The sequence below is a fragment of the Nymphaea colorata genome, chromosome 1, assembly GCF_008831285.2.
Source record: "Nymphaea colorata isolate Beijing-Zhang1983 chromosome 1, ASM883128v2, whole genome shotgun sequence".
In the NCBI taxonomy this organism is placed as follows: Eukaryota; Viridiplantae; Streptophyta; class Magnoliopsida; order Nymphaeales; family Nymphaeaceae; genus Nymphaea; species Nymphaea colorata.
The window spans coordinates 25659702-25687513 of NC_045138.2; the positions used below are offsets into that span (position 1 = coordinate 25659702).

The following is a 27812-nucleotide window of genomic DNA, read 5'->3' on the forward strand; positions in this document are numbered from 1 at the left end:
CTGCATTTGGATCAAAATCCAACTTGGAACAAGCATTATATAAAGTAGGTACTAACAACCGTAGCAGAAGCCAGTCTACGTATATTTTTTCATCACAACGCACCCATATACTGAAGGAACATAAACAGGGCAATGGAATGTGCAATAGAGAAAAGAAGGCGTAAGGTGAAAAATCGAATTTTTAGTAACAAGGGAGCCAACTGAGTATCTGGATTACGAGTGCTTGGCTGAGCAGATGATGAGCTTTTGGCACCGATGCTGTCCCAATATCAGCCATGGCTCTCACAGACACCTCGACGTTGCGCAGATGGAGGGGGACTGACTGCAGGCAGAGCTTATGGGGGATGTGTTTCTTGTGCAAAGAAGAGTGATCAAGTTGGCACCGGGAATTAACCTCTCGCCCGCCCGGAAGTTGCCATTGCCGATTGCTCATGTGCACTCCACTGACGCTTTCACTCCCAAAAGTATGGAGCCGCTGCAGCAACACCGCGGAAGCGGGTAGTCGGAGGGATGTTGGAGCAGGGTTGCGGCCGCCTGAGAACGACCGGAGGTTCAATGGTTATTCAAAATCCAAGTTTTGGATGTGCCACCCAAACAAAAAGACAGCTTTAAAACTTTTAGATGAGGTTGTCATCCAAACGCTTCCTAAAAATACTTTCAGAAGGTTCCCACTTCTAATAGTTAATTTTACAGCTGTCAGGAAATTGAAAACTAAGAAATAATAACAAGTGAACAAGTGATGTTTTTCTCCACTAAACAAGATCGACAAGATTAATGCAATTTACTCCATAGAAAATCCTCTGTAATCGTTTACCTCTGCTTCCGATAGACAAAAGCTTCTTCAGAGCGTTGGCATCAATATCTCAAGCATTTTACTTCTTTTTATCATTGAAAGTTGCCAACTGTTGCAGTTTCTTTGAAGTTCCTCATGCCTTTGTAAAGAAGAATTACATGCCATTTTGCAATGATTTCTCAGTCCCGTAGCTGGGATCCTTTCATGTGATGTTCTTGTTTTCGCGAAGTGCAATGGGTTTCCGGGGCGTAAATGAGGTTTGATTGCTTGCCTCAGGAATTCAATCTCACAACTGAAATCGTTCATATCTTTGGTCCAGGACTTCTTGATCTGGTCATATCAGATCTCTCTATATTATATCAGGCTGCTACATGATTAAGTTAGCTTCATGAAAAAAAAAGTAGGAAACGAAAGCAGGCACTCGTTTCTTCTTTAGTTTACAAATGGCGAAGAACATTGATCAGGAAAGCAGACACCCAGCTCCTTTTCTTTTCATCATCACCTCTACCTCAGACTAGCTCGCTCACTCCATCTTCTTTCTCTTGTTTGTTGTTCATTTTCTTCTAATTTCTGTTTCTGTATGTTTTTTTTATTGCTCTTATTTTCTTTGCTATGTTTCTTTTCCCGTTTTTCTTTTCACTCTTATTACTTGATGTTGGTGTCGCCTTGTCATTGTCTGTGCTTTTGTCTTAAATGAATTCTCATTTTGTCGGTTTTCTCTCTCTTTATAATACATTACTCACAGACTTCGTCACAAAATATCTTGTTGAAAATAACCAGTTATTTAAGTAGACATTCATCAAGATAAGATTGATGGAGTAACTCCTCGGCCACATTCAACAACTTCTTATTTAAAAATATAACCAATATTCGAGTTTGGCTTAATGGACTTGATCAACTTTTGTTCAAAGACGGATAAGGGAATTGCTTTGCAAATGGACCACTATTTTATTGATATATAGATGAACTTGATTTCCTTATTCATGAAACGGTACTGATCTTTTGGCTTTATAGATTTGCTTTGAGTTCACTTGAACAAAAGAAACTTCAAGTTGCAGTTTCCTTGAGAAAGCAGAAAAAGGAAAAGGAAAAGGATGTTGGGCTTCCGCATGCTGAGAGCCGATCCCAGCAGGTGTATGACCACATTGAAATTTGACGTCGTCCAACTTTTTTTTTTTTTAACGAAAGTATTAATTCATCTAGCAAATTAATTACCTGTAGCTCCAAAAAAAATTAAGAGTTAATCTGCCACGGGTTCTCACTGCCCAAATTTCCTAGAGGCGTTGTTAGAAATTCAGGATAGATTCTCCCAGGAAAGGATACTACTGAAGAAAATAGAGGCGATATCAGTAAGGAAACTCTTGATCAAGAAAGAAAGGAAGAAAGAAAGGAGGAAAACAGAGGAAGTCAGCGTTACAATGCCAAAGAGGAAAACAGAGGAGTCAATGAAGAAACTCCAGCCAGCCGTGACAATGAAAACAGTAACGGCTGTAATCACTATAATGCCAACAAGGAAACACCAGCCCATCATGACGCTGGAGACAGTAACGATTGTAATCGTTACCATGGAAAGAAGGAAACATTGTCATCTGGCCAACCATGTGAAGAAAGAAATACAAAGACAATGGCTGCCAGGCAGCTGTCAAACAGAGAGACAACTCAACAAAGAAATAACGACTGTAAATCAGATACAGTTTCCTTCTGTAAAGATCGATATAGATCTTGTAATTCAGGAAATAATGATGCTTGTAATTCTATTATAAATAGAAGAAAGAACCAGGCCTATCGTCACTAAGAACGATAGCTGCCCTTGTGGATGTAGGTGTGATTTTACACCGAACCACGTTATATCAGGCGTTAGTCCCTTAAATCTCTGTTTTTCTTTATGGTATCAGAGCAGGACAACCCTATGGCGCAGAGCAATTCTTCCTCAAGCATGGCATCAGCTCCAAGCAAATACCCTTACCCATACAATCTGAACGTTGCCAACTTTGTGTCGATCAAGCTCAATCAAGGTAATTTTCTGCTTTGGCAAACACAGATGCTGGGGCTCATCGAGAGCCAAGATATGACTGGTTTCCTAGACGGAGAATACCAGCCGCCCGCACAGTTCCTCACTGCCTCTGCTGAAAGTACAGTCACAGGACTGAATCCCGACTATCTTGCTTGGCGAAAGTCGGATCGTCTTCTTAAAGGATGGATCACTGGGACTCTTGCGGAGGAAATCCTAGGCATTATCATCGGACAACAAACTGCCATGGAGGTATGGACCACTCTAACTCAGCATTTTGCTAATAAATCTAAGGAGCGAGAAATGTTTCTTATGCAAAAACTTCAAATGCATAAGAAAGGGAACTCGTCCATTGATGAATATATTCGCAGCTTCAAGAAAATTTCCGATGAACTCACTGCTATTGGAAAGCCTATTACAGACGAAACTAAAGTCTTTTGGCTCCTCACTGGCCTCAGAAAAGATTATGAATCTTTTCGAACAACCTTATTGACAACCATGCTGAAACCACCAGCACCCTCATATCTTGAGGTAGTTGCTCTTCTTCAAAATCATGAAACTATGAGGACGTTAGAAGAAGATTCTTCTAGCACCCACGTTGCTTTTTTCAGCCACCGTCAACCTAATCAGAGGTACAAGGGAAGCAAAGTGGTTCATGGAACTCAGTCAACAAAAACAAAGACGGCAATATGAACCGATCAGCTCCAGAAAAAGGCATAATATGCCAAATATGCAGCAAAAGAAATCACACCGCTCTCAACTGCTGGGATAGGTTCAATCAAGTGTTTCAGTCACAGAAGGCCCCACAAGCTTTAACCATCACGAAAGCATCTGAAAATCAAGATCAACAATGGTTTCCTGACACCGGTGCATCGGCTCATGTGACGTCTAACACAGGTATACTCAGTTCTCTATCTAAATATTATGGGACAGATAAAATTATGGTTGGAAATGGAGAAAAATTGGATATTACTCATATAGGGCAGGCTACTATAGCTAATGGGCGACAAAAACTGGTTCTTGATAATGTTTTAGTCGTCCCCAAGATCAAGAAAAACCTTATCTCTGTCAGTCAGTTAACGTCCGATCTTCCTTATGTTTTTGAATTTTCAACTAATGAATTTGCTGTGAAGGAAAAGATGACCAACAAAGTGATAATTACGGGAAAGAGGCATGAAGATCTTTATGCAGTTGAAAATAAGAGAGAAAGCAGCGACCGGATCCATGAAGTTCATTTCTCTACAAGATTTCAAGCAGCAACTAAAGAAGTTTGGCACCAACGTCTAGGTCACGTTCATAGTGAGGTAGTACATTTTCTTGCAAATAAAAAGGCCATTCGTGTGATAGGCCATAGTTCCTTAAACAGCATATGTTCTAGTTGTCAAATGGCAAAAATGTGTCGTCTTCCTTTCTTACCAGTGGATGAGCATTGTGAAAAATTTATTGATAAAGTTCATTGTGATTTATGGGGACCAGCCCCTGTTATTTCAGTTGCTAAATTTCAATTCTATGCTGTTTTCATTGATGAAGCCACCCGGTTCACTTGGTTCTATCCCTTGCGTTACAAATCCGAGTTATATCAAGTGTTTACGATTTTCCATAAATATGTTGAAAATCAGTTTGATACAAAAATTAAGACATTTCAAACTGATGAAGGAGGTGAATTCAATAGTCTCAAACTTGCAGCGTATTTACAAGAACATGGTATACATCATCACAAAGCTTGTCTTAAAACGCCACCCCAAAATGGAATGGCAGAACGGCATCACAGGACCATTATCGAACTCGGTTTGGCAATGAAGTTCAATGCTAATATACCAGCTCGATATTGGGTTGAAACCTTTTCCACTGCAGTTTGGCTTATTAATAGACTACCCACTCCTACATTGAAGATGAAATCTCCTTTTGAATTGGTTTTTGGAAAAAGTCCGTCTTACTCTTGCTTGCGGACATTTGGGACTAGATGTTTTCCATATCTCAGAGATTACGCTCTCAACAAACTTGAACCAAGATCTTTACCTTGTGTATTTTTGGGTTATAGTAATACACATAAGGGATACAAGTGCTTATATCCACCTATAGGGAAAATATATATTTCCCGACATGTTGTCTTTGATGAAAGTATCTTCCCTTATAAACAACCTGGAGCACTCTTTTCTTCTACATCAACCAGCAACAGTGGGGCGACTTACAGTGATTGGATTGCATTAGATCATTGTTCAGATGGTAACAATGATAATTCATATCAAGTGGTTGATCATCATCTCTTGCATGATGGTTTATAGACACTGCTTTTTGTCCAAGAGCCACCTAGCAGACACGACAATGTTTCAACACAAGAGACACATGATATAGGTGCAAATGATCTACTCTCACCAAACAATGAGGCTGAAAGTCAACAGCCTACAGGACAACGGCCGTTCCAAGGAACCTCCAATATTCATTCAATGGTAACTCGGGCTAAGGTTGGTACCTTAAAACCAAACCCTAAGTATTTTTTGGCCTTAACGGTACCACTTGAACCCAAAACTGTTAAGCAGGCCTTTAAAGATCCAGGTTGGGTCGCTGCTATGAAAGAAGAGTTACGTGCCTTGGAACAATGCCACACTTGGACGTTGGTACCTCGCCAATCAGGTATGAACATTGTTTCAACTCGTTGGGTCTTTAAAACCAAACTCAAAAGTGATGGAACGGTTGAGTGACTCAAAGCTAGACTGGTTGTGCGCTGGTTCAACCAAGTGCCTGGCATTGACTTTCTAGAAACCTTCTCTCCTGTTATAAAGCCAGCAACTATTAGAATTGTGCTTACTATAGCTCTTTCTCACAACTGGGATATTCGACAAATGGATGTCAAAAATGCCTTCTTGCATGGTGATTTGGATCAAACTGTATTTATTGAACAACCACCAGGATTTCTTGACGATCAAAAACCAAATTATGTGTGCCAGTTACACAAAGCTCTCTATGGTTTACGTCAAGCTCCAAGAGCATGGTACGATCGGTTCAGAACTTATCTTCTCTCAAAAGGTTTCTCTCCAGCATCTCTGATTCCTCGTTATTTATCTATAAAGAAGGTCATGGTGTCATACTTTTATTATTGTACGTCGACGATATCATATTAACTGGCAGCAACCCTATGCTACTTGAAGACTTCATTCGAGATATTAGCAAGGAGTTTTCTATGAAGGATCTTGGTTATCTTCATCACTTCCTTGGCATAGAAGTGATCAAATTTTCTGGAGGGCTCTTCCTCAATCAAAAGCGATATGCCTATAGCCTGCTGGAAAGAGCAAATATGACATCGTGCAAACCGGCCGTCACTCCCTTGGTTCAAAATTACAAAAATCTGGTTGATGACATACCTTTTTCCGATCCGACACTCTTTCGAAGCTTGGTGGGAGGCCTCCAATACCTCACGTTCACGCGGCCTGACATCTCCTTCGCTGTGAACTTTATCAGCCAATACATGCAATCACCCATGGTCAGCCACTTTCAACTACTTAAAAGACTCATTCAATATGTTAGTGGTTCCATTGATATCAGATGTCATTTACATTCGCAAGTGTAACTCCAACTTCATGCCTTTTCTGACTCCGACTGGGTGGGATGCCAGGCAACACGTCGCTCAACTACTGGTTTTGTTACGTTTCTTGGCACTAATCCTATTTCATGGACAGCAAAGAAGCAACCTACAGTGGCCAGATCTACCACCAAGGCTGAGTACCGATCAATGGCATCTGCTGCTGCCGAATTAACCTGGATTACATATATCCTCAAAGACATCGGACTCTATCTCCCAGAACCACCGGTCCTCTACTGTGACAACATGTCTGCACTTCAAGTCTCTATCAAACCGGTTTTTCACTCTCGCATGAAGCATGTCAAATTAGATTATCATTTTCTAAGGGAAAAGGTTGCACTCAGTCTTCTTACGACTCAATTTGTTCCAACGACCCAACAGGTGGCCGACATTTTCACCAAGGCTCTCTCTCGAACCACTTTTGAATTTTTAAGAGGCAAACTAGCGCTTTCCATACTGCCGCCTAGTTTGAGGGAGGCTGAAGAAAATAGAGGCGATATCAGTAAGGAAACTCTTGATCAAGAAAGAAAGGAGGAAAACAGAGGAAGTCAGCGTTACAATGCCAAAGAGGAAAACAGAGGAGTCAATGAAGAAACTCCATCCAGCCATGACAATGAAAACAGTAACGGCTGTAATCACTATAATGCCAACAAGGAAACACCAGCCCATCATGACGCTGGAGACAGTAACGATTGTAATCATTACCATGGAAAGAAGGAAACATTGTCATCTGGCCAACCGTGTGAAGAAAGAAATACAAAGACAATGGCTGGCCAGGCAGCTGTCAAACAGAGAGACACAACTCAACAAAGAAATAACGACTGTAAATCAGATACAGTTTCCTTCTGTAAAGATCGATATAGATCTTGTAATTCAAGAAATAATGATGCTTGTAATTCTATTATAAATAGAAGAAAGAACCAGGCCTATCGTCACTAAGAACGATAGCTGCCCTTGTGGATGTAGGAGTGATTTTACACCGAACCACGTTATATCAGGCGTTAGTCCCTTAAATCTCTGTTTTTCTTTAACTACTACAGTTACAGACCTCCTCCGTGTCAATGAATCGATTAGAAACTCCTTTTGCAGTACTGCTGTTTGCGGCAGCAGCCATGGCTTACAACATCCAGGCGCTCCCGTCGACAAGCATCTGCTATGAAGGCTTGAACAAAACGACCGACAAAACCATACTGTGGAAGTACAGAGATAGGATTCTTCTCTCGCTGGCAGCTGATGTGTCTGTTACCGGATTCGCAGCGGCGAGTGCCGGCCAACCTCCCCATCAACAATACGGCCTCGCTATGTGCCTGGGAAGTTCCTCCCAGGAGGCCTGCCAGAGCTGTATTTCTTTTTTACGGCTGCGTTTGGATGATTTTGATTGTGAATCAAGCACTTTCTCGGGGGAGAGCTGTTTCCTGCGGTTATCTTCTGTAAATGTTACCGGAGTCATGGACTACCAGATGCTAGTTGCGATCAGCTCCGGTGGTAACGCATCGGATAACGCTGCTCTTTACGATCAGATGTTGAAAAATTTCCTGAACAACCTAACTTTCGTCACTCTAACCAGCGGGCAAAGCCTGACGTTTGCAGAGGGGGAGATTAGGTTCAACTCTACCAGCAAGATACACGGCCATGTGCAGTGCACGAGGGACATCTTGTTGGGAAACGTAATGCGGGCCCTAAATATAACTCAGCTACAAACTCGAATTTATAAGGAGAAAATCCAGCAGAGTCTCGACGTCCAAACTAATACTCAATAATAACTTTGGCAAAATATACTTGAACAAGTAAATTATTTATTCATCAAACTGGATATTACAAAAGCGGGCTTAAGAAAACTCACCTCGGCTCACGCAGTGAGCTAACACACCCAACGCCCTTGAAGCTTCAACACTCAAGTTCACGAAGTGAACACACCAGCACTCACCAGCTCACAAAGTGAGCACACACTAAAACTCAACCCAACTCACAACGCTCAACCCAACTCACAATTTTTCACACAATCTCACCATGGCCCAACGTCCCTATTTATAGGGAGAGAAAGTCGGTGGATGAAGCTTCCACCGATTTCCACATTGTTTCTTTTTTTAATTATTTTTTTTTCTTTTTAATCATTACCGACATTATAAGCACCGACTTTATAAAGGAGAGGCTTGTACCGACTCTCTACCACCGACTTACAAAAAACGGAAGAGGCTTGTAGTCTCTTGGGTCTTCTCGACCCTTCTCAAGAGTCGGTGATGACTCTTTTCAATCTCCCCCTCATTACCGACTCTTGACTCAGGACACTTAACATTCTTCGAAGCTTGGTGAACGTTTGCACTGGCAGGCCTTTGGTAAAGATGTCAGCAACTTGATCTTCTGAAGCGATTGGCTGCAATTGAATTTCTCCTCTGAGTACCTTTTCTCTGATAAAATGATGTTCCACTTCTATGTGTTTTGTTCGAGCATGGAAGACAGGATTTTCTGCAAGTCTGACTGCACTTTGATTATCGCAGTAGAGTCTCACTGCATAATCCACGTCTTGTTTAATGTCTTTCAGCAGTCGCATCAACCACACACATTCTTGTGCTGCTTGAGATGCTGCTCTATATTCAGCTTCTGTTATAGACAGTGAAACTGTCGAATTCTGGACGAAGTCTGCGAATAAATATTCTCCGTATACGGGCCTCACTGATCTTTGACTCAGGATCAATTTGAGATATCTCTCTACAGATATTTTTAACCTTCATAAAATATTCTGCTATCGACATGCTTCCTTGTGTTACTGTAGCTAGATCATTTTCTAACAATTGTAGGCGGGCATCATTAGCTTGAAAAAATAGGGTTGCAAAAGCATCCCATGCTTCTTTAGGAGTCGTAGCATCTCGTATATGCTCTAATAAATTTTTCTCGATTGATACCTTAATTGCAAATAAAGCTTTTCCTGCTTTGATCATCCATTTCTTCTTCGCTTCCTCGTCGACAGGAATATTAGTGTCTGATCCCAATACAATCTCCCATAATTCTTGTCCTAGAAAATACGACTCCATACAAGATTTCCAATAGCCATAATTACTATTGTTAAGTTTCTCAATATTGTTTAATGCAACTGCTAATGCCGCCATAATTCCAGGATATAATTATTCCAATAAATCAGCCCTCAGACAGAACCTCGCTCTGATACCACTTGTTGGATAACGTAATGCGGGCCCTAAATATAACTCAGCTACAAACTCGAATTTATACGGAGAAAATCCAGCAGAGTCTCGACGTCCAAACTAATACTCAATAATAACTTTGGCAAAATATACTTGAACAAGTAAACTATTTATTCATCAAACTGGATATTACAAAAAAGAGCTTAAGAAAACTCACCTCGGTTCACGCAGTGAGCTAACACACCCAACGCCCTTGAAGCTTCAACACCACACCCAACGCCCTTGAAGCTTCAACACTCAAGTTCACGAAGTGAACACACCAGCACTCACCAGCTCACAAAGTGAGCACACACATAATCTTGCCATGGCCCAACGTCCCTATTTATAGGGAGAGAAAGTCGGTGGATGAAGCTTCCACCGATTTCCATATTGTTTTTTTTTTTAATTATTTTTCTTTCTTTTTAATTAGCACCGACTTTATAAAGGAGAGGCTTGTACCGACTCTCTACCACCGACTTACAAAAAACGGAAGAGGCTTGTAGTCTCTTGGGTCTTCTCGACCCTTCTCAAGAGTCGGTGATGACTCTTTTCACATCTCCATGGCTAATTGCAGCGCTTGCTGGCGAAGCTGACCGAATCCTTCATCCAGGAAAATCTGGCAGCTCGAGGGACGAGAGCGATATTTTGCTCAGAAAATTGCGTCATAAGGTACGAGTTGGAGAGCTTGGCGGCGATTCCACCACCCGCTTTGCCGCCACCAATTCCCGCCACCAGCCAGACCTCATCAAATCCATCGAGTAAGCACTCTCTGGTCTGCATCGCTTTACCCTGTATGATTGGTTTACCATGTCCTTTACTCATGGATGACATTATGCTTGCATGCTATGCACTTCGACTAAAGATGAAAATCACATTCATGTACTTATTTCTGTCATATATTATATATGTATAGTTACGGCCATGCTAAAACATCAATAGATTAATCTTGAAAATTGTTTTCTCGATACCGCGTTTCCCTTTGAAATTTCCAAAACGACATTTTCACGCTTTCATGCTGACTTTGATTCCCGTCCAATAAACTGGCTCTATAGATATCAATTGAGGTGGATCAGGTAACCAAATATCAACAAGCCCCATGTCTAATATGCTGAACTCTTATGGTTGATAAAGAATGTGATTTTAAGATTTAAAGTTATATGTATGATCTCCCAATTAATTTGTTTCATATGGTCTGAACTAATATGGGTGCTTTCAGGATCCGACCGTAACTTGCTGATCAATGGATATAATGTTGTCATCGCCCTCATTACTTTGGCATCTTCGGCTTCGGTTCTTTGAGAAATGGTTGAAGCAGAAAAAAATGGTGGGGATTGGGGAAAGCAGGAACTTAAATTCCATAAATTTAGCAAGTAATGAAGCTTGGCATGAGTTGGTATTGCCGTCACTGTGATCATTATCATGTATGAAAACTGTGTGGATGTGTCTTTGTTTTCGTGTGGATCAGGCCGCACCGTTATCCACTTGCAATTTATTTAGTGTGCTGACCGGAATCATTCTTATAAAGATTCGGTGATAATATTATAGAATCCTATAAACAGCAAAAAAAAATTGCAAGTGATGAAAGGTGGCAAAAGAAAATTATCCACTCTCTGTTATGACTCATCCCAATACGGCTTAGGGAACTAACACTCACGGGAATTAAATTGAAAATACAGACCTCCAAGTATTACAGTCATTCATATCTTGGGTCCAGGACTTCTTGATCTTGTCGTATCTGATCTCACTAGGCTGTCGCTTGATTAAGTTATCTTCATGCAAACAAAAAAAGGAAAAAGGAGGAAACATAATAAACTTTTCTTCAAAGATGGAAAAGGGCATGCTGCCATAGTGCTGTAGAAAATGTTGAGATAATAATGGCGACAAGAATGTTGCTGCTTCCAAACCACTGTAGCCCGACCCCTGTTGCATCAAACAAGAACTATGTCAAATGTCTCACTTTTCAAACAAAAGCAGTTTGTCAGACTTATATTAAGATCGTCTTCTCCTGCTCATTATCTATGGCGATGTTAATCCTAAACAAGTAAAGAAAATTGAGGCACACACATATCACAGGGAGACTTCAATTATGCTTGTGAGGTTTCCTAATCAACTTACTTGGTGCGATTGAAGAAGACGGCTGTAGCAGCTGGTACCCAATAATGCAAGTTCGTGAGTAGACCATGACGTCCGTCACGTCGATGCTGTCCTTCTGAATCCTTGAGGTCAAATTTGCCAAGCATGTGCCACAGTCGACGAGGGAGATGTCTCTTGAGCATTGCACCGAGCTGTGGATTGTCTGACCGGCCGTGAGGTAAGTGTCTCCGGCCGCGAACATCAGCCTGGATCGGCTGCCGGTGGCAATCGCCGTAAGGTTGCTCAGGAGCCTTACCAACTGCTGGTTGAAGACGGCACGGTCCAAAGCGGCAGGGTTGTTAGTGTTGTAGATGCCGGCGATCAGTTCCGCGTCGGCAACGCCCAGGAAGTTCGAAGGAGAGTATCTTACCACGCAATGGTCATACCACATCTGCCGAGACCCACAGAGGGAGGATGTTCCCTCAGTGGCCTTATCGATGCAGCCCCTGCAATCCACGCTTGAGGCGTCGCCAAAGCAGAGGGCTGTGCCATAAACTCGATTCGGTGGCTGTCCGGCGACCCCGGCGGCGAAGCCAGTAAGAGACGCGTTGGGGCGCAGGGCGAGGAGCAGGCTGTTGACGTTTTGCAAGTAGATGGCGCTGACATTGTAGTCCCCGGGTGGAACGTAGCATACTGAGAACGGAGAACGATTGGCAGTTTCGGCCTTGGAGATTGTTGTTGCTAATGCTACGAATAGGGTCGCGCAGAAACAGAGAGTTTGTTTGATCATCCTTATGGAGGAAGAAAGCTGAATTTGTGACAATGGAGGGCCGATTTGGGGTGCAGGAGGATGGATTATGATGTCTACTAAATGGCAAGCGCGCGAGATTCTTTTGGGAGCGACCAAGTATCAATCAAGATGCTTAATATTTGGACAACTGATAAAGGAAGGAAATGGACGAAGAAATAAAGGATGAGAAGGATATATATATATATATATAGAGAGAGAGAGAGAGAAGGCTAAAGCGTGGAACAAGGGAGGGTCAACAAGGTTGTTGAATTTGGAGATCTTATAAGGAAGGAAGGAAATAAAGGAAGAACTAAGAGAATGACAAAAGGAGTGCAGGGGCCGAGCCACAGGTTTCAAGGGAGAAGCTAATAAACGGACAAGGGTTTACATAGAAGGAAGGAAGTAGACTTTTGTTTTCGTAGACGACTTTAAAACCTGCCAAAGTGGATGAGAAACAAGGAGAACGAGTGTGACATACATACATTCAACTCCATTCGAGTAATACTGACGTACTGGTATCATATAAGGTGTTCGCATTCAACATGTTTGACTTGTAATATCTAAATATTGTTCGTCGTAGTATCTTATAAATATATATCTATCTGGACTATTATAAATAAAGTCCAGTTGACTTTCTGTCAATGGCCGAGATTTCGTTCAAAGGATGGATAAGAATCATACACCAGACGTGAAGTCACAGTTCTGGATTTAGCGAGGTCGGAACGGTTCAATCGGCCAGCTGTTCAGAAAGGATGAACTCAACCTGTCTTTCCAAAAATCTGGACCTTATGCTCCCAATTCCCAAGGACGTGTGACGGGGCTGAGATAGATCTGGATTCGGATCGCTGGATTTGGATTTGATGCTAGGAGTTTGGTCGATATATTTACCAAAGCTGGTACGAACCCACTCACAGTTGTAGCTGAAGATATGTGCTCATAGAACAACTGCTTTTAATCAACATTCACAAAGTCATGAGTTTATAATCACACATTCCAAACTGCTGACAAAAATACAAAGGTATAATACACTCTGACTCAACACGTACAACCTTAACTCTTTTCATCACCTTTATAAGGAGAAAGAATGAGGAATTCCAAGACACAGTGCTGCTGTAGAAATTGTTGAGATAATGGCGACAAGAATGTCGTTTCGAATCCAGTAGAGCCCGATCCCTGTTGGTACCAAACATAAACTATGTCAAATGTCTCACTTTTGCCCAAAAAACAGTTTTGCAAGCTTATATTAAGATCATGATCTTGCGAAGAATCAAACTATGTTAATGGTTAATTCAGATGATTGAGAAGGTAACAGGATTCCAAGACGTGGAGATTGAGAACCCCTGGTTTTAGGATTCCAATCGTTTCATAATGTTGAAAGAGTTACGGCTCTCGGCTTATCATAATATGCGAATAAAGGATGCGCCAATGTACATCATGTACATTTTAGACTATTTGTATATAGAGGTAAACGGTCTTTCTTTGTCCGATTCGAATTGTAATTTCTTTTCAACAAAAAGTTAAATCTAATTGCTCATTCACATGGTAAAATATAGGAAAACGAGCGCATTCGTGTTATTTTTTCAAAAGATTAAAAATGATGAAGGCAATTTGCTATGAAATTTTGACGATGACTGTCATGAAATGTATAGAAAATGCATATAGACCCATCACTGGCTCTTTTTGGTAACCGCGTCCTCTCGTGCTGATTATCACGCAGATATTACTTCCAACGCGAGCAAAGAAAATTGAGGCACACCCATTATGCTCTCGCATGGTTTTCCGAAGTCAACTTACTTGCTGAGCTTGAAGAAGGCAGCTGTGGATTTTTTTCCCGCGGGTTTGCATCGGAAGAAGGCAGCTGTGGCACCTGGTACCTAATAATGCAAGTTCCTGAGCTGATGAAGACGTCCGTCTTCTCGTTGCAGCACGTCTGGATCCTTGAGGTCAAATTTGCCAAGCAGGTGCCGCAGTCATTGAGGGAGATGTCCCTTGTGCATTGCACCCAGCCGTGGATCGTCTGACCGGCCGTGACCGAAATGTTTCCGGTCGCGTACTTCATCTCGGATCGGTTGCCGGCGGCAGTCGTCGTAAGGTTGGTGAGGAGCGTTAGCAGCTGGGTGTTGAAGAGGGCAGGGTCCGAAGTATCAGGGCTGTCGGGGTTGGTGCCGGAGACGACGTCCTCCGTGTCCAGAACGCCTATGAAGTTCGAAGGAGAGTATCTCACCATACAGTGGTCATACCACATTACCCAAGACTCGCAGACGGAGTCTGTTCCTTCGGTGGCGTTATAGATGCAACCCCTGCAATCCTCGCTTGAGGCGTCGCCGTAGCAGAGGATGGTGCCATAAACTCTGTTCGGGGGCTGGCCGGCGACCGCGGTGCCGAAGCCAGTGAGGGACGCGTTGCGCCGCAGCGCGAGGAGCAGGCTGTTGACGCTTTGCTTGTAGGCGGTGCTGGCCTTGTAGTCCTCAGTGGGGTCGTAGCAGACCGCGAAAGGAAAATGAGCGGCACCTTTCGCCCGGGAGACCGTCGCTGCTAATGCTGTGAGTAGGATGGTGCAGAGGCCAAGAGTTCCCTTCATCGTTGTCGTCGAGGACGGAAGCTAATTTAGGTGGCCAACAATGGAGGGTCGGTTTGGGGTGTGGGACGATGGATTCTAAGTGTCAATCGAGATTCCTTTGGAAGCACAGAGCATCAATCGAGATGGAGAGATCCCGTAAAGAAGGAAACAGAGGAAGAACAGAGAACGTGAAAGAGTCGTATCGACCGATCCGCCGGTTTAAGGACGAAGCTGAGAAATTTACAAGACTTTACGTAGAACCAAGAAGTTGACTTTGTTTTCGTAGATGACTTGGGACATGCCATTCCACATACCAGACGAAGAAGACGGCGATCTCCAGGCTGTTGGGCGCCGCTGTATTAATAAGCCTGAATGGAGGGCCGACAAATTGTATCGTTCTTCCGTTGGCTAATGAAAACCGTGGGCTAGAAATCATCTTTTCAACAAAACCAGCTTTCCAGTAAGGGAAAAACCACATCAATAGAAAATTTATTTAATTGCGGATTGGCTTCGGGCCTGTACATGTTTAGTATTATATAATAAGCAATCACTAAGTTTTACACAAAGTCGGCTTGGAGGAATGCCGTTAATTGGATTCCATATAGTATGGACATACTGGCATTATGTATGGCGTTCACATTCAGCATCTCCAACTTGCAGTATCTAAATATTAATTCACAGTCGGTATCTGGATATCTGTTTGGACGAGTCCCAAAATAGTTGATTTTCTGCCAATATCCAAGACTTAATCCATCCTTCAACGGACAGGAACCGTTGGCCTGACGACTGACGTGCATCTGAATCGTTGGTGCGTGTTTAGTACATACAGTAAGCATTTAGTTCAGATGGAAGTTTACAGAGCATCTGGCTGGCTTTAAATTTGTATGTGGAATTTCTATCTTTGAGTTTCAAAATTGCAAATGTGACTTGGAAACATGTGTGTCTGTGGAATCTACTGTAGTTTAACTGTGTAAGCATTCAATCTGAACAGGGAGTTGCGGCTTGTCGTTACAGAGCATAAGGTGATTAAAGGAGGAGAGGAAGAAAAGAAATAGTGGCAACACAGGCTCATCTACAACAAAATTGATGGCGGAAGCCGACAGAGAGATAGTGGCAGTGGCTAACTCCTGCTAAAGACCCATAGGTGACAAATAGGCAACCGGTTAGATTATTATTGCAGGCCTGTTAATCGAGATCAATCATAGGACTGCAGGACATTGTTGGCGGCCTCTAATCCAGAAGATAACAATTCTAATGTTGGTTTGGCTTCACCCCACGTCCAAAATGGAATTCCACTGGTGCAGCAACGTAACTGCACTACTATTAATTCTTGTTGTTTCCTCTTTTCGAAAAGGAAGAAAACAGATTTTCCTTTGTCTATAACTCAAATGGTAAAATAGTGTGCTAGTTATTTTCTTCCCAAAAAGTTAAAAGCATGTATGTTGCTTTCAAAATGCGGAAATAATTGTCATGACACATCCAAACACCTACACTGGAATATAAAATGAATATGGATTCTTTCACAATACCTATTTTTAATTGGATTTTATTCCAGTATTATTTTTCTTTTTTTAGAAGTAAGCCAAGTAGTGTTTGTTGTGAGGTATACATCCCAACAGGGCAATAACTTGAGGAGTACTTTGAGAGAAGATTATGGAGGAAGAGAGCTAAATTAGTTAGGTCAGCAACAACGGAGGGTCAACAAGATTGTTGAAACTTGGGGAGATATCTCAAAGAAGCCAAAGCCCTTCTCCCTTCTTCCTTGCCCTGAGGTTCAAGACTGCTTCTGGACTTGAGTGGACTTACGGTTACTCCATTTAATTCGACAGTACTAGAAGGGTAGTGCCCACGAGAATTTGAGAATAAGAGAAAGAAAATGATGGAAGAAATAAGAGACTGAGAAAGAAGTGTAGCCGCAGAGCCGCTGGTTTCAAGGAAGAAGCTAATAAACAGAGAAGGGTTTACACGTAGAATGAAGAAGTTGACTTTGCTTTAGTAAACGTCTTTAAACATGCCATCGCAAGTGGACGAGAAACACGGGGAACGGGTGGGGCATAAATACATTCGACACTATTCAAGTAATCTAGACGTACTGGTATTATATAAGGTGTTGCCATTCAGCATGTTTGACTTGTAATATCTAAATATTTGTCCTTTATAGCATCTGAATATATGTTTATCTGGACTATTAGACCCACAATAAATGAACTCCAGTTGTCTTTCTACCAACAGCCAAGATTTCGTTCAAATGATGGATAAGAATAATATGCCTGACGTGAATCACGGTACTGGATTTAGTCAGATCTGGCAATCTGCCAGTTCAAAAAGGATAATCTTCATAGAACAACTGCTTTCAATCAGCATTCACAAATCATGAATTTTTATTCACGCATTCCAAACTGTTGACAAAAATATACAGGTTTACACTTTGCTTCAACACAATCTTACTCTTTTTCATCTTTAGAAGGAGAAACGATGAGGAATTCCAAGACACAGTGCTGCTGTAGAAAATGTTGAGATAATGGCGACAAGAATGTCTCTCCTGATCCAATGGAGCGCGACACCTGTTGGTATCAAACATAAACTATGACAAATTGCCCAAAAAACAGTTTTGCAGGCTTATATCAAGATCCTGATCTTGCGTAGAATCAAACTATGTTCATAGTTAATTCAGGTGATTGAGAAGGTAAACGACCCAGCTTTTAGGATTCCAATCGGGCCCTCGGCTTATCATAAATGTTAATAAGGGATGCGCAAATGTACATGATGTAAATTTTAGACTATTTGTTTATGGAGGTAAATTGTCTTTCTTTGTCCAATTCGATTTGTAATTTATTTTCAACAAAAAGTTAAATCTTGGTCTAATTCAAATGGTAACCTATGGGGACACGAGCGCATTCTTGCTATTGAAGGCCTTTTAATAAGAAATTCCACCATGATTGTCATGAAACATCCAAATAACTGGATCATATACAAAATGCGTATAGGTTCTTTTACATTATTGCTTATTTTAGTGAGTTGAATCCTTTATATCATGTGATTTGATGAGAGGTTGAATATGCTAATTCAGTTCCCAAGGTTAGAGCTACTTTGGGACTTGGGTCGAATGCGAGATACCTTGCAACTACGGTACAATGCATTCACTATAAGAAAAAATTAATCTACAAGTCTTTTCTAATTTTGAGACATATTTGTACAATACTCACCACATGGTGGTTTCTAATGTCAAACGGTCCCTATCTATTTGACAGTTATACAGAGTTTCATAAATTTTTCTTAATTTTGAGGCATATTTGTAAAACACTAACACACGTTATGTTCCTAATGTTAAACAGCCACTAATGCTCAATGCGTCCGTTCACGTTTTTGCAAAAAAATAAATAAATAACTACCCTTTTTCGTGCTAACCGCTTCTCTCGTGCTGATTATCCATGGAGATTATATATACTCCTCCCAACACGAAGAAAGAAAATTAAGGCACACCAATCTCAGGCTCACTTTATTTGTGCTTGCGTGGCTTTCTAAAGTAAACTTACCCGCTGAGCTTGTAGAAAGCAGCTGTGGTACCTGGTACATAATAATGCAAGTTCTTGAGGTGATGAAGACGTCTGTCTTATCGATGCAGCACGTCTCGATGCTTGAGATCAAATTTGCCAAGCAGGTGCCGCAGTCATTGAGGGAGATGTCCCTTGTGCATTGCACCCAGCCGTGGATCATCTGACCGTCCGTGACGGAAATGTTTCCGGTCGCGTACATCATCCCGGATCGGTTGCCGGTGGCAGTCGCCGTAAGGTTGTAGAGGAGCGTTAGCAGCTGCAGGTTGAAGACCGCAGGGTCCGAAGCATCAGGGCTGTCGGGGTTGGTGCTGGAGGAGATGTCCTCCGTGTCCAGAACGCCGATGAAGTTCGAAGGAGAGTATCTCAACACACACTGGTCAAACCACATTACCCAAGACTCGCAGGGGGAGTCTGTTCCTTCGGTGGCGTTAGAGATGCAGCCCTTGCAATCCTCCCTTGAGGCGTCGCCGTAGCAGAGCATGGTGCCATAAACTCTGTTGGGGGGCTGGCCGGCGACCGCTGTGCCGAAGCCAGTGAGGGACGCGTTGCGCCGCAGCGCGAGGAGCACGCTGTCGACGCTTTGCTTGTAGGCGGTGCTGGCCTTGTAGTCCTCAGTAGGGGTGTAGCACTGTAGCAGATAGCGAAAGGAAAACGAGCGGCACCTTTCGCCCGGGAAACCGTCGCTGCTAAGGCTGTGAGTAGGATGGTGCAGAGGCATAGAGTTCCCTTCATCGTTGTCGAGGACAGAAGCATGAGAAGCTGGTGCCGAGGATGGAGGGTCGGTTTGGGGTGCGGGATGGTGGATCTGAGCGTCAATCGAGATTCCTTTGAAAGCACTAAGCATCAACCGAGAAGAATATATAACAAGAAAGAAAGATAGCGACTGATCCGCCGGTTTAAAGGGAGAAGCTCAGAAATTGATAAGGGTTAAACTAGCACAAAAGAAGTTGACTTCGTTTTCGTACACGACTTGGGAGATGATGCCATTTCAAAGGAAGATGACTTTGCTTTCGTAGATGACTTGGGAGATGATGCCACCCCAAATCGGTCCGGACACCGTCGGACGTACCAGACGAAAAATACGGAGATATGCAGCCCTCCAGACCATTGGGCTGGATTAACAAGCCTTTCAATCAAAAGGCCGATAAGTTCTATCGGTCTTCCGCGGATAGGACTTCCAAAGTTAGGAAAAAACAATGGGCGAGCAAAGGTGGAATCAACAACAGAACGGCTGGAATACCGCCCATTAGACTCCATAGAGTTTGGGCGTACTGGCATTATGTAACGCGTTCACATTGAGGCCTGACGTGCATCTGAAGGGAACAATAGGTAAATTCATGAAGGATGAACCAATCTCACTTCCCAACGATCGGGACATTATGTTTTGGAATCCCTCAGGCTATACTTGCAAAACTATGTATTGGAATGAGCGCTATCGTTTTTGCGTTTCTGAGATACAACGTGTTTTGAACTTGGCCCACTTGCCAAAGATCTGGACCTTGTGCTTGCAAACCATGCATTGGAATGTGCACTATTGTTTTTACGTTTCTGAGACACAATGCGCTTTTGTTTTGAAAACGTAATAGACAACTCGTCGAATAGATACCTGATTACAGTACCAAACTAAAAAGCAGCATATTCATAAAAGGGGTAAAATGATTGGACATGCTGGACTATGGAAAATCAGACAGACAGAAGAAGCATTACCGTACATATACAGTTTGAGCTTTTGAAGTTCGAATAGCTGATCCAACAGTTTCAAGATGAAGAAGCAACAGAAAACTACGTTATTCATTCCCACTAACTTGCAACAATGGAAAAGCGGAAAGTATGGACATCATTTCTTACAGCACGGTTAGGCCAAGAGCTTAGTAACTCAAAAGATGCAGGACGACTCCTGAAAAGGTCTTTCTTGAACTGCTCGGCCTCGCCAAATGAAAGCAATTGAGCTTCAAGCCAAAGCAGCACCCGAATGACTCCAAGGGAGCCACAAGTACAGAACACGGATGACGAACTGCGAACAAATGAACGAAGCCCCACCAAAGCATGTGTTCATTTCTCTTGGGTTTATACACAAGCAACTCCAAGAGAGACTTCTCTTCTCTAGTACCGACGAAAACTCAGCTGGCAACTAGCGAGTTGGCTCAGATTACACTAGCTAGAATCAAACGCTCCCATACAAAAAAGCATAACAAGAAGCTGTATTGTAACAAGAAAAAGAGAGAAGACGTTTAAGCTTACAGACTGCACTGATGATCATAAACATTTTTTTTTTTGGGTTTCTCCTGAAGGAGCAAGTGCATAAGGGATAAAATCTTTCATGGAGATGAAAAATATGAGAAACAGGTAGAAAACTGGCAAATCCACCAAAATCAGTTCATCAAATATTACAGGAAGGAAAAACATATACAGCATAAGCAGCTGGTAATGTTATACTACTCAGACCTTCACAACGACTTGATTTAGTAGCCAGATATTGTCACTCAAGACATCATAGCACCGTTCCGTATCATCAGGCTTAATTAATCCAATCCAATTGAAATTCAAAAAATATGGAGAAGGATTTATCATATGAGCAGGATCAATTAAACCCCAATTTCTTCTGAAACAAAACAAAACTCAAACCCAAGGTTATGAAAAAATTGAAAATAAACATACTCGTATTTATTGCTGCAGCATGGTTCAGTCTAGTCCCTAGTGTCTTTTCACATACCATCTATGCAAAACTGTCGGCCAAAATGATTAAAATGAATGAAACTCGAGTTATTCTTGTTAGACTAGTTTATTTCTTTTAAAAATGCTTCAACAAATGGAAGGGACTAGCAACTCCAAGTCTTGATTGAAGTGAACACAATGGATTGAATTCACTCATCCAATTGAAAACATAATATGGTGGAGAAAACTATATGAACCTTTCTACTGTACTATCTATAATCTGAAGGTACAAAATGTGGAACTGGTAGCAATCAATCTATGATATATATCTATATACATGTGGATGCAAATTCATAAATTCATTATCACGCATACATATCATGGAGGGTTCTAAAGGCAACAGTAAAATAAGCATAGAATACAAAAGACTGGAAACCATAGTCAACATAGAAAGTGATCAGTCTTCATCTCAATTTTAAATCAAATACATAACTGTGATATGAATGCATCAAGAATCAATAAATCCACCAAATCTAATGCATATTTCTACTTTTTAGTTTAAACTAAAAAGCATTTACCAAACTTCTAGGTAGTATTGGAGCACAAGTACCTGCATTCTAAGGTAGCAATTAACAGAAAAAAAGAAAAAGAAAATACATGAGTAGTTTAGTACCCTACTGGACACCTGAGATCCTAAACAAAGATGAACAGATGTCTACAGAGATGGAACTTCAAATCATAACACCGCTCCAGGGCATATGAAATATGTGTGTGTGTGTGTGCATTGCAGATTTTGACGGTCATCAATTTTTTTTTTTCGTGACAATGATGAGGTTAACATGTCTAGTTTATGTGCCTTGAAGTACAGAAAATTCAACGCTAGTTGGTCTGACACAGTAATGTCAGTTGACTATAAATGAATAAGTGCATACACTTGGTTGGAGATAAACGAAGACACGTGTATCTATGCCGAGAATGGATATTATATACAGGCCAGGAATTAGTCGGCTGACCAAGGAATAGGGCAACCAACTAGGCGCTAGTTTGACGCATAGGTTGAACGATAACCAACCAATTGAGATTTTGACAACTAAGATTTTATGAACTTATTTTCAATAAGTATGACGGCATTGACTATGATCCCATATAAAAACCAATGATTCCAATTCATGCATCCTTTTTCAGTGATTTTTTATGCAAATGGATTTGAAAATTTTGCATTCATCCATACAAATGGATTTCAAATTTTCAAGAAACTAACTAAAAATGGCTGGACAACCAGCCAACATTGTATCACAGATAAATGACGACGGTCGACAAACTAGGGTAGCAGCTAGCATTGAACAGTAAATAAACATGGATGTTGTACATGCATATCTGCATAAATACACCGTTGCTAACTAAACATGAAAAAGTAGAAGAAAATTGAGAAAACATGAAAGCTCTTGACATTAGGAAAACTGACAAAATATTGTGTTTCTATCACGTCTTCGGGCCATTGTTCCAGAAAAAATTAATATAATTTAAATCTTTTGAGATTTCCTTTAAAACTATGATAACTATATTGAATTGTTATGGATGTTCTTGTAATAAACATAGTAGAAAACTCATTTTACTCATAGTTTTTTAATATATTTTCATTTGTTAAACTCCCAAGATTTTCCACCCAAAAATGCAACCCATACAATCGAAAACATCACTCATGAAAACCTGAAATGAACATATATCTGTTGCCCTGTCATTGTCTGTTTCAACCAACCAAAAGAATGGCTAAACTATTGAATTCGTAACATAGAACTACTACACTTAGGTAGATAAGAGTCAAGACATTCTAAAAATTAGTCAAGATAAATTGAGCTTTTCAGCCCATAGGTTTGGAAATTAAAGCAGCACATGCTGATCATGTTCTGGCAGCATGGATAAGCTACATGAACCCATAAATTCAACATGAAAGCCGGTGGCAAGCAACAAAAGGTGCAAGATATAGGCAACACATTACAGGTTTACACTAAGTGGGCAAAAGTGTTAATCAATGAAAAAAGCTCACTCTCACCTAGGTGGGCATAGTCACCCACAAAAAAGGTTCTAAAAGGTTGTGACAATTAACTTTGATTGATAGCCTTGGATATGATCTGAGATTGATCCTTAATCCATGTTAGGAGAAATCCACTGCCAAAGCAAGCAGTAAATTTCACAACCATGGGTTTGAGAGGGGTACTACATCACTAAAAACCATGGGTCTGTAGTATGAAAGGGGGGCAAGGGGTCGGAGACCCTACATATCTGTGTTTCTAAAATCCTTGCAGATCTGCTGTAAGCCTGTAACAGTTGTACTAGGCATCACCAGTTCAGAACTGGCGAAGGATGGCGAAAGTCTATCCGTAGTAAGGAAAACAAGTCATTTAGGGCAAGTTTGATTGACTGGGTATTTGTTTCTGGTCAGTTAGTCCAGAAAAGGGAGTTCTTGATTTTCAGTCAGACCCTTTCAGGGCACACAAATCCTGAAAATCTGTGTGACTGTGTGTTATATGTGTTAAACATGGACATGTTATCCAGGATCTTTCCATGTTTTATTGACTCTTTACAAGCCATCCAAATAATCAAACTTGCCCTTAATATCAAGCTTCTACAGATTACAACTTGTGTATCTAGATGGAGGCAAACGTCATATATTTTACACCGAAGCCTTCTGAATTAAATTATAGTTAAACAAAAAGTAAATGGGCACAAACAAAGACCAGTTTACGTGTCACACCTTATCGTTGTAACTGCCGCCTTGCCAGTGCTGGGGCCTTCTTAGGGATGTAAACCTTGTAGCTCACCTGAACAAACCATTGCAGCATTAATTTTTGCAGCAAGTTCTCCAATAAATAATCTATGGATTGCATTTCATGACAGTTGCCAAGTGCAATTTATTCACAAGTGGACAAAAGAAAGACCAACTTCAAAGATATCATATACATACACTCACCGGTTCCCCTGGCCAACTTCAAACATATCATATCATATATATTACCCTAACCATGAACGAGAGGATGCAAAAGAAGACCTATATGAGAGTTAAACTGAAACAAAATCACTAACCTGCACCATTTCTCCACCCCGCATGACAGACATGGTCTTCTGTTCATACTGTGAGGCCTCCGTTGTCATGGTTTTGCTCCCAGTTTGTTCAAAATTACTTATAGCAGAACCAGAACCTCGTGAGGCAACAGAAGGAACTCTATCAGTGCCATTAGCCTCCAGATCATGCACCACGCTACTTACAGAAGCGGCTGCTGGTTTCATAATAGATTCTTTTTGTAATGTTTCTCTTTCTCTCGACATTGTGGTAGGAGTTCCCTTTGATACAGCTGCCTGATGCGGGACCTTCTGGCTTCTGTTCAGTTCAACTGCAGCATTCTTATTGACAATGGCTCCTCCTCCAGCTTTCTTCACTTCAGTAACTTTAGAATTCATATTGTTCTCATCATTGTTACAGACTGTGGAAATACGTGTGGAAGACATAATGCTTCTAGCCTGTGATGAATCAGAATAATTCGACAGGATGTTACCACCAATGCGATCAGAGTCTTCAACTCCTCGAATCCCACTAGGGTTGCCCCTCCCCAACATGCTATCAGGAATGCCTTCAGCTGTGCTGCCTGTGTTAATAGAGGAAGTTCTACCGGTTTCCTCACCAACAGTCTTTGCCATTAACAGTGTGCGGCCACCACCATCAGCATGTCCCTTAACAAGAGTTGGTGTCTTTCCCTGCTGTTTGCCGTGGAACCTTTTCAAATTTTCCAACGCCTTCTGCCTTAATATTGCTTCCAGATCACTGTCATCAGAACTACCAGTATTAATTAAAGTACCGCCCTCATCACCAGCTTGACAATGGTTTGAACCAATTTCATACTGATGACAGTTTGTGGAAAAATCTTGTGATCCCCTTCCATCGTGTACAATATTTGAAGCATGTGGTGAATTACCATTTTCAGGATCCTTTTCCAGGTTACGCTTCATTATATTACTTGAATCATCAAAAAGTATATCATTGTCTGCACCCATTTCCCATCTTTCATTTTCATCTATATATTTTCTTTCAGCAGCATCTTCAGCACCATCTTCATGATTGGCGTGAGACTTATCATCTTTCCCAGACACACCATCTTCATAAGATTGGGATTCCGCAAACCCTCCATTGTCCGTTCCTTGATCCCCATTTCCGTTTTTGACCAATCTACGGGCATCCTCTGTTACTTCCGCTCGATTGGCTCTGCACTCACTACATGAAGAAGAGCTCACAGAACCATGTCTATCCACTTCTCTTCCACTACCCTTCCAAGATTCCTTCTTTTTCATTTTCCCTCTCTTAGACCCGCCTTTTGTAACTATTTCTTCCCTCTTTGACCTCCTGTACCAGCTTTCTTTATCACTGCTGCCGCAAGTCGAACAGCTCTCACTCGAAGAATAATCGCTAGTAGAACTACCGGATGAATCTCTACGTGATCGTGTCTTCGTCCTCCTCTTCTGCTTCACCTTACTCGATTTTTTCCTGTATTCCCCTTCGGATTTCCTCGATCTTTTCCTCCCCTTCCTCCGCAGAGTAGAATCATCAACACTGCTAGAGCCTCGAGCCCTCTTTCTCTTTGCCTCCCTTCGTCTACGTTTCCTCTTGGTATACGAATCATCTGAATCGGAACTAGAGGTAGACAGAGATCGATCTCGGCGACGCTTCTTAGACTTGTGTTTCAATCTCCCGGCCTGCACGTCACACAATTCTCACCACATCATCTAGGATTCCAGAATCACAATGAAACACAGAAATCACCGAATCCGCCAAAATAAAAACCCGGAAATGCCTGTCGGAGTTACTCAAAACAAAAAAAAGAGGGAAAACACCTAAACCTAAGTGTTGAAGTACAAAATTCGAAACATAACTGAATCAAAACCAATCAGATTTCTTCTAATCAAACAAAAGGGTTTGCGTCAGATGCCACTTACATCATCATCGTCATTGGAAGTATTTTTGATCGACTTAGAAGGATCCTTCATCCCTGCAACAGGAATACAAGCAGAAAAAAGGGGGGAAAGGGAACAAGCAAACACAGACAACCGAGTTAGACGAAAAGAGATTGAAACAAATAAACCCTAATGGTTACCATGCGTTAGCTCTAATTAATCTCTCTCTCTCTCTCTCTCTCTCTCTGTGGTTTCCCAGAATGGGACGAGAAGGCGGGGCGGGAGAGATCAGAGCGCGTTTCTCCGAAAGGTGCTCGCGGGTTATGGCTCTCCGCTCGGAGGAGAAAAGAAAGGAGTCGCGACAGAGGATGGAGCAAATGGAAGAGGAAGATCCTGAGCCTACCGCCCTTATCATAGATCGGGTTAGGACCAAAGTGTAATGCTATCCAATCCAAATAGTTGCTCACTTGCGGACATCGACGGATTGAGTTTCAATAGTGAATACAGATCCGGATCTTCATAAAAGTCCTACCAGAATCACCAGATTACATGTCCCAGCTTATGATAGTCGGACCCGACGTCTACAATCCAAATCCAAATGCGAGTCCTGATCCTAATCCAATTATATAGAAATCTCATTAAGTTGCATTTGCTAAAAGTTGGATCAATCCCAGATCCAAAACCTATAAATTTATGACTACCACCATCAGCATGTCCGAGCTTAAAATTTGCAAATGTTAGACCAGCCGTGTTCAGTATTTATAACATTAATTTATTTAAAAATATGTACATTTTTTATTATTTATGTATTATACCGTATTTTTATATAATATAATCTATATATATTTTTATTGTAATCGGGCCAACCTTAGGCCTGGGTTCGGGCTGCGGGCCCAACTCGACTCAGCTCAAATTTTTTATTTGGTCCGGCCGGCTGATGCCGGCCTATTTAGCCAATTAAAATATCAGATAAATGCAAGTTGTATTATACTAAAAAGTGATTTGACGGAAGTGGGTAATGCTATTTATGCTTTAGATGGGAACATTTTGCTTCTTTTGGGCCCTGGACTAAACATATATAATTGTACTTTATGTGCTTTGGTCACAATTATATCAATTGCCCCAACCCAACTTCACACGTGTGTGTATATGTGAGAGCCGAGAATTCAATAGTGGGTGATAGAAAACAAAAGGCGGCAACAAACAAAAAACAAAGCATGGAACACATTGCCAAAATGAGTGACAAGATATCCATGATCATAAATACGAAACAAAAAAAGTCTGATTGATTTTTGTAGCAGAAAAGTGTTCCCATCCTCATTGCTTCAGTTTTTTGTCGTGAAAAATAAATTGTCAAACATTGAACTTCAGAATTTTTTCTTGTTCTTTTCTTTTCTTCAAGTGGAGCACTTTACTTGAGCCAGTCATCAATAAAGGGTGCGGTTTCACGGCCGCCGAGAATGGTCTCGGCTCCGGTGAGAAATTTCCCGGTCAACACGTGAGGCCGTAGATTGAAATATTCGAGGGCAGAGGATGAAGGGCTAGGCTTGCATGGTTAGCCGCAGGGTTTGACACAGTCCATATGCAGCCTCTTCAGCAGTCATTGCACATATTTTAAGCGACTTGTATTGTGCAACGCTGGTCAAAATAGGCAGGTCCTATCCCAGCGT

At 41.6% G+C, this 27812-nt stretch overlaps 3 protein-coding genes across 4 annotated transcripts; all 3 read right to left on the bottom strand.

Moving 5' to 3' along the window:
• Positions 1 to 11382: 11382 nt before the first annotated feature.
• Positions 11383 to 12426, bottom strand: LOC116244882 (cysteine-rich repeat secretory protein 38-like). The gene is made up of 2 exons (XM_031616713.2): positions 11679 to 12426; positions 11383 to 11483 (listed from the first exon to the last, which is right to left on the bottom strand). Exons 1-2 carry the CDS (start codon positions 12424 to 12426, stop codon positions 11383 to 11385), a joined length of 849 nt encoding a protein of 282 aa, XP_031472573.2.
• A 1069-nt stretch (positions 12427 to 13495) lies between these two features.
• LOC116244987 (cysteine-rich repeat secretory protein 38-like) lies at positions 13496 to 15299 on the bottom strand. Its single transcript, XM_031616769.1, has 2 exons — positions 14221 to 15299; positions 13496 to 13599 (listed from the first exon to the last, which is right to left on the bottom strand). The coding sequence occupies exons 1-2, from the start codon at positions 15005 to 15007 to the stop codon at positions 13496 to 13498; spliced, it is 891 nt and encodes a 296-aa protein (XP_031472629.1). The 5' UTR covers positions 15008 to 15299.
• Positions 15300 to 20212: 4913 nt separating this feature from the next.
• Positions 20213 to 26529, bottom strand: LOC116254801 (uncharacterized). 2 transcript variants are annotated; one of them, XM_031630394.2, is made up of 4 exons: positions 26185 to 26529; positions 24283 to 25944; positions 23954 to 24020; positions 20213 to 20674 (listed from the first exon to the last, which is right to left on the bottom strand). In XM_031630394.2, the coding sequence occupies exons 1-3, from the start codon at positions 26233 to 26235 to the stop codon at positions 23955 to 23957; spliced, it is 1779 nt and encodes a 592-aa protein (XP_031486254.1). In that variant the 5' UTR covers positions 26236 to 26529; the 3' UTR covers positions 20213 to 20674; position 23954. The 2 variants fall into 2 exon arrangements, with proteins under 2 accessions (XP_031486254.1, XP_031486247.1); XM_031630387.2 differs by having other exon boundaries at positions 20213 to 20742.
• Between the last annotated feature and the right edge of the window lie 1283 nt (positions 26530 to 27812).

Bases quoted from the DNA above. Each gene is read 5' to 3' on its own strand.
- LOC116244987 (XM_031616769.1), bottom strand. From the start codon at position 15,007: ATGAAGGGAACTCTTGGCCTCTGCACCATCCTACTCACAGCATTAGCA. The intron at 13,600-14,220 runs GTAAGTTGACTT...TGGTACCAACAG, and splicing joins GCCTTCTTCAAGCTCAGCAA to GGATCGGGCTCTACTGGATT.
- LOC116244882 (XM_031616713.2), bottom strand. From the start codon at position 12,426: ATGATCAAACAAACTCTCTGTTTCTGCGCGACCCTATTCGTAGCATTA. The intron at 11,484-11,678 runs GTAAGTTGATTA...TTGATGCAACAG, and splicing joins GTCTTCTTCAATCGCACCAA to GGGTCGGGCTACAGTGGTTT.
- LOC116254801 (XM_031630394.2), bottom strand. From the start codon at position 26,235: ATGAAGGATCCTTCTAAGTCGATCAAAAATACTTCCAATGACGATGAT. The intron at 25,945-26,184 runs GTAAGTGGCATC...TGTGACGTGCAG, and splicing joins CTTCCAATGACGATGATGAT to GCCGGGAGATTGAAACACAA. The intron at 24,021-24,282 runs GTTAGTGATTTT...TGGTTTGTTCAG, and splicing joins GGGGTGGAGAAATGGTGCAG to GTGAGCTACAAGGTTTACAT.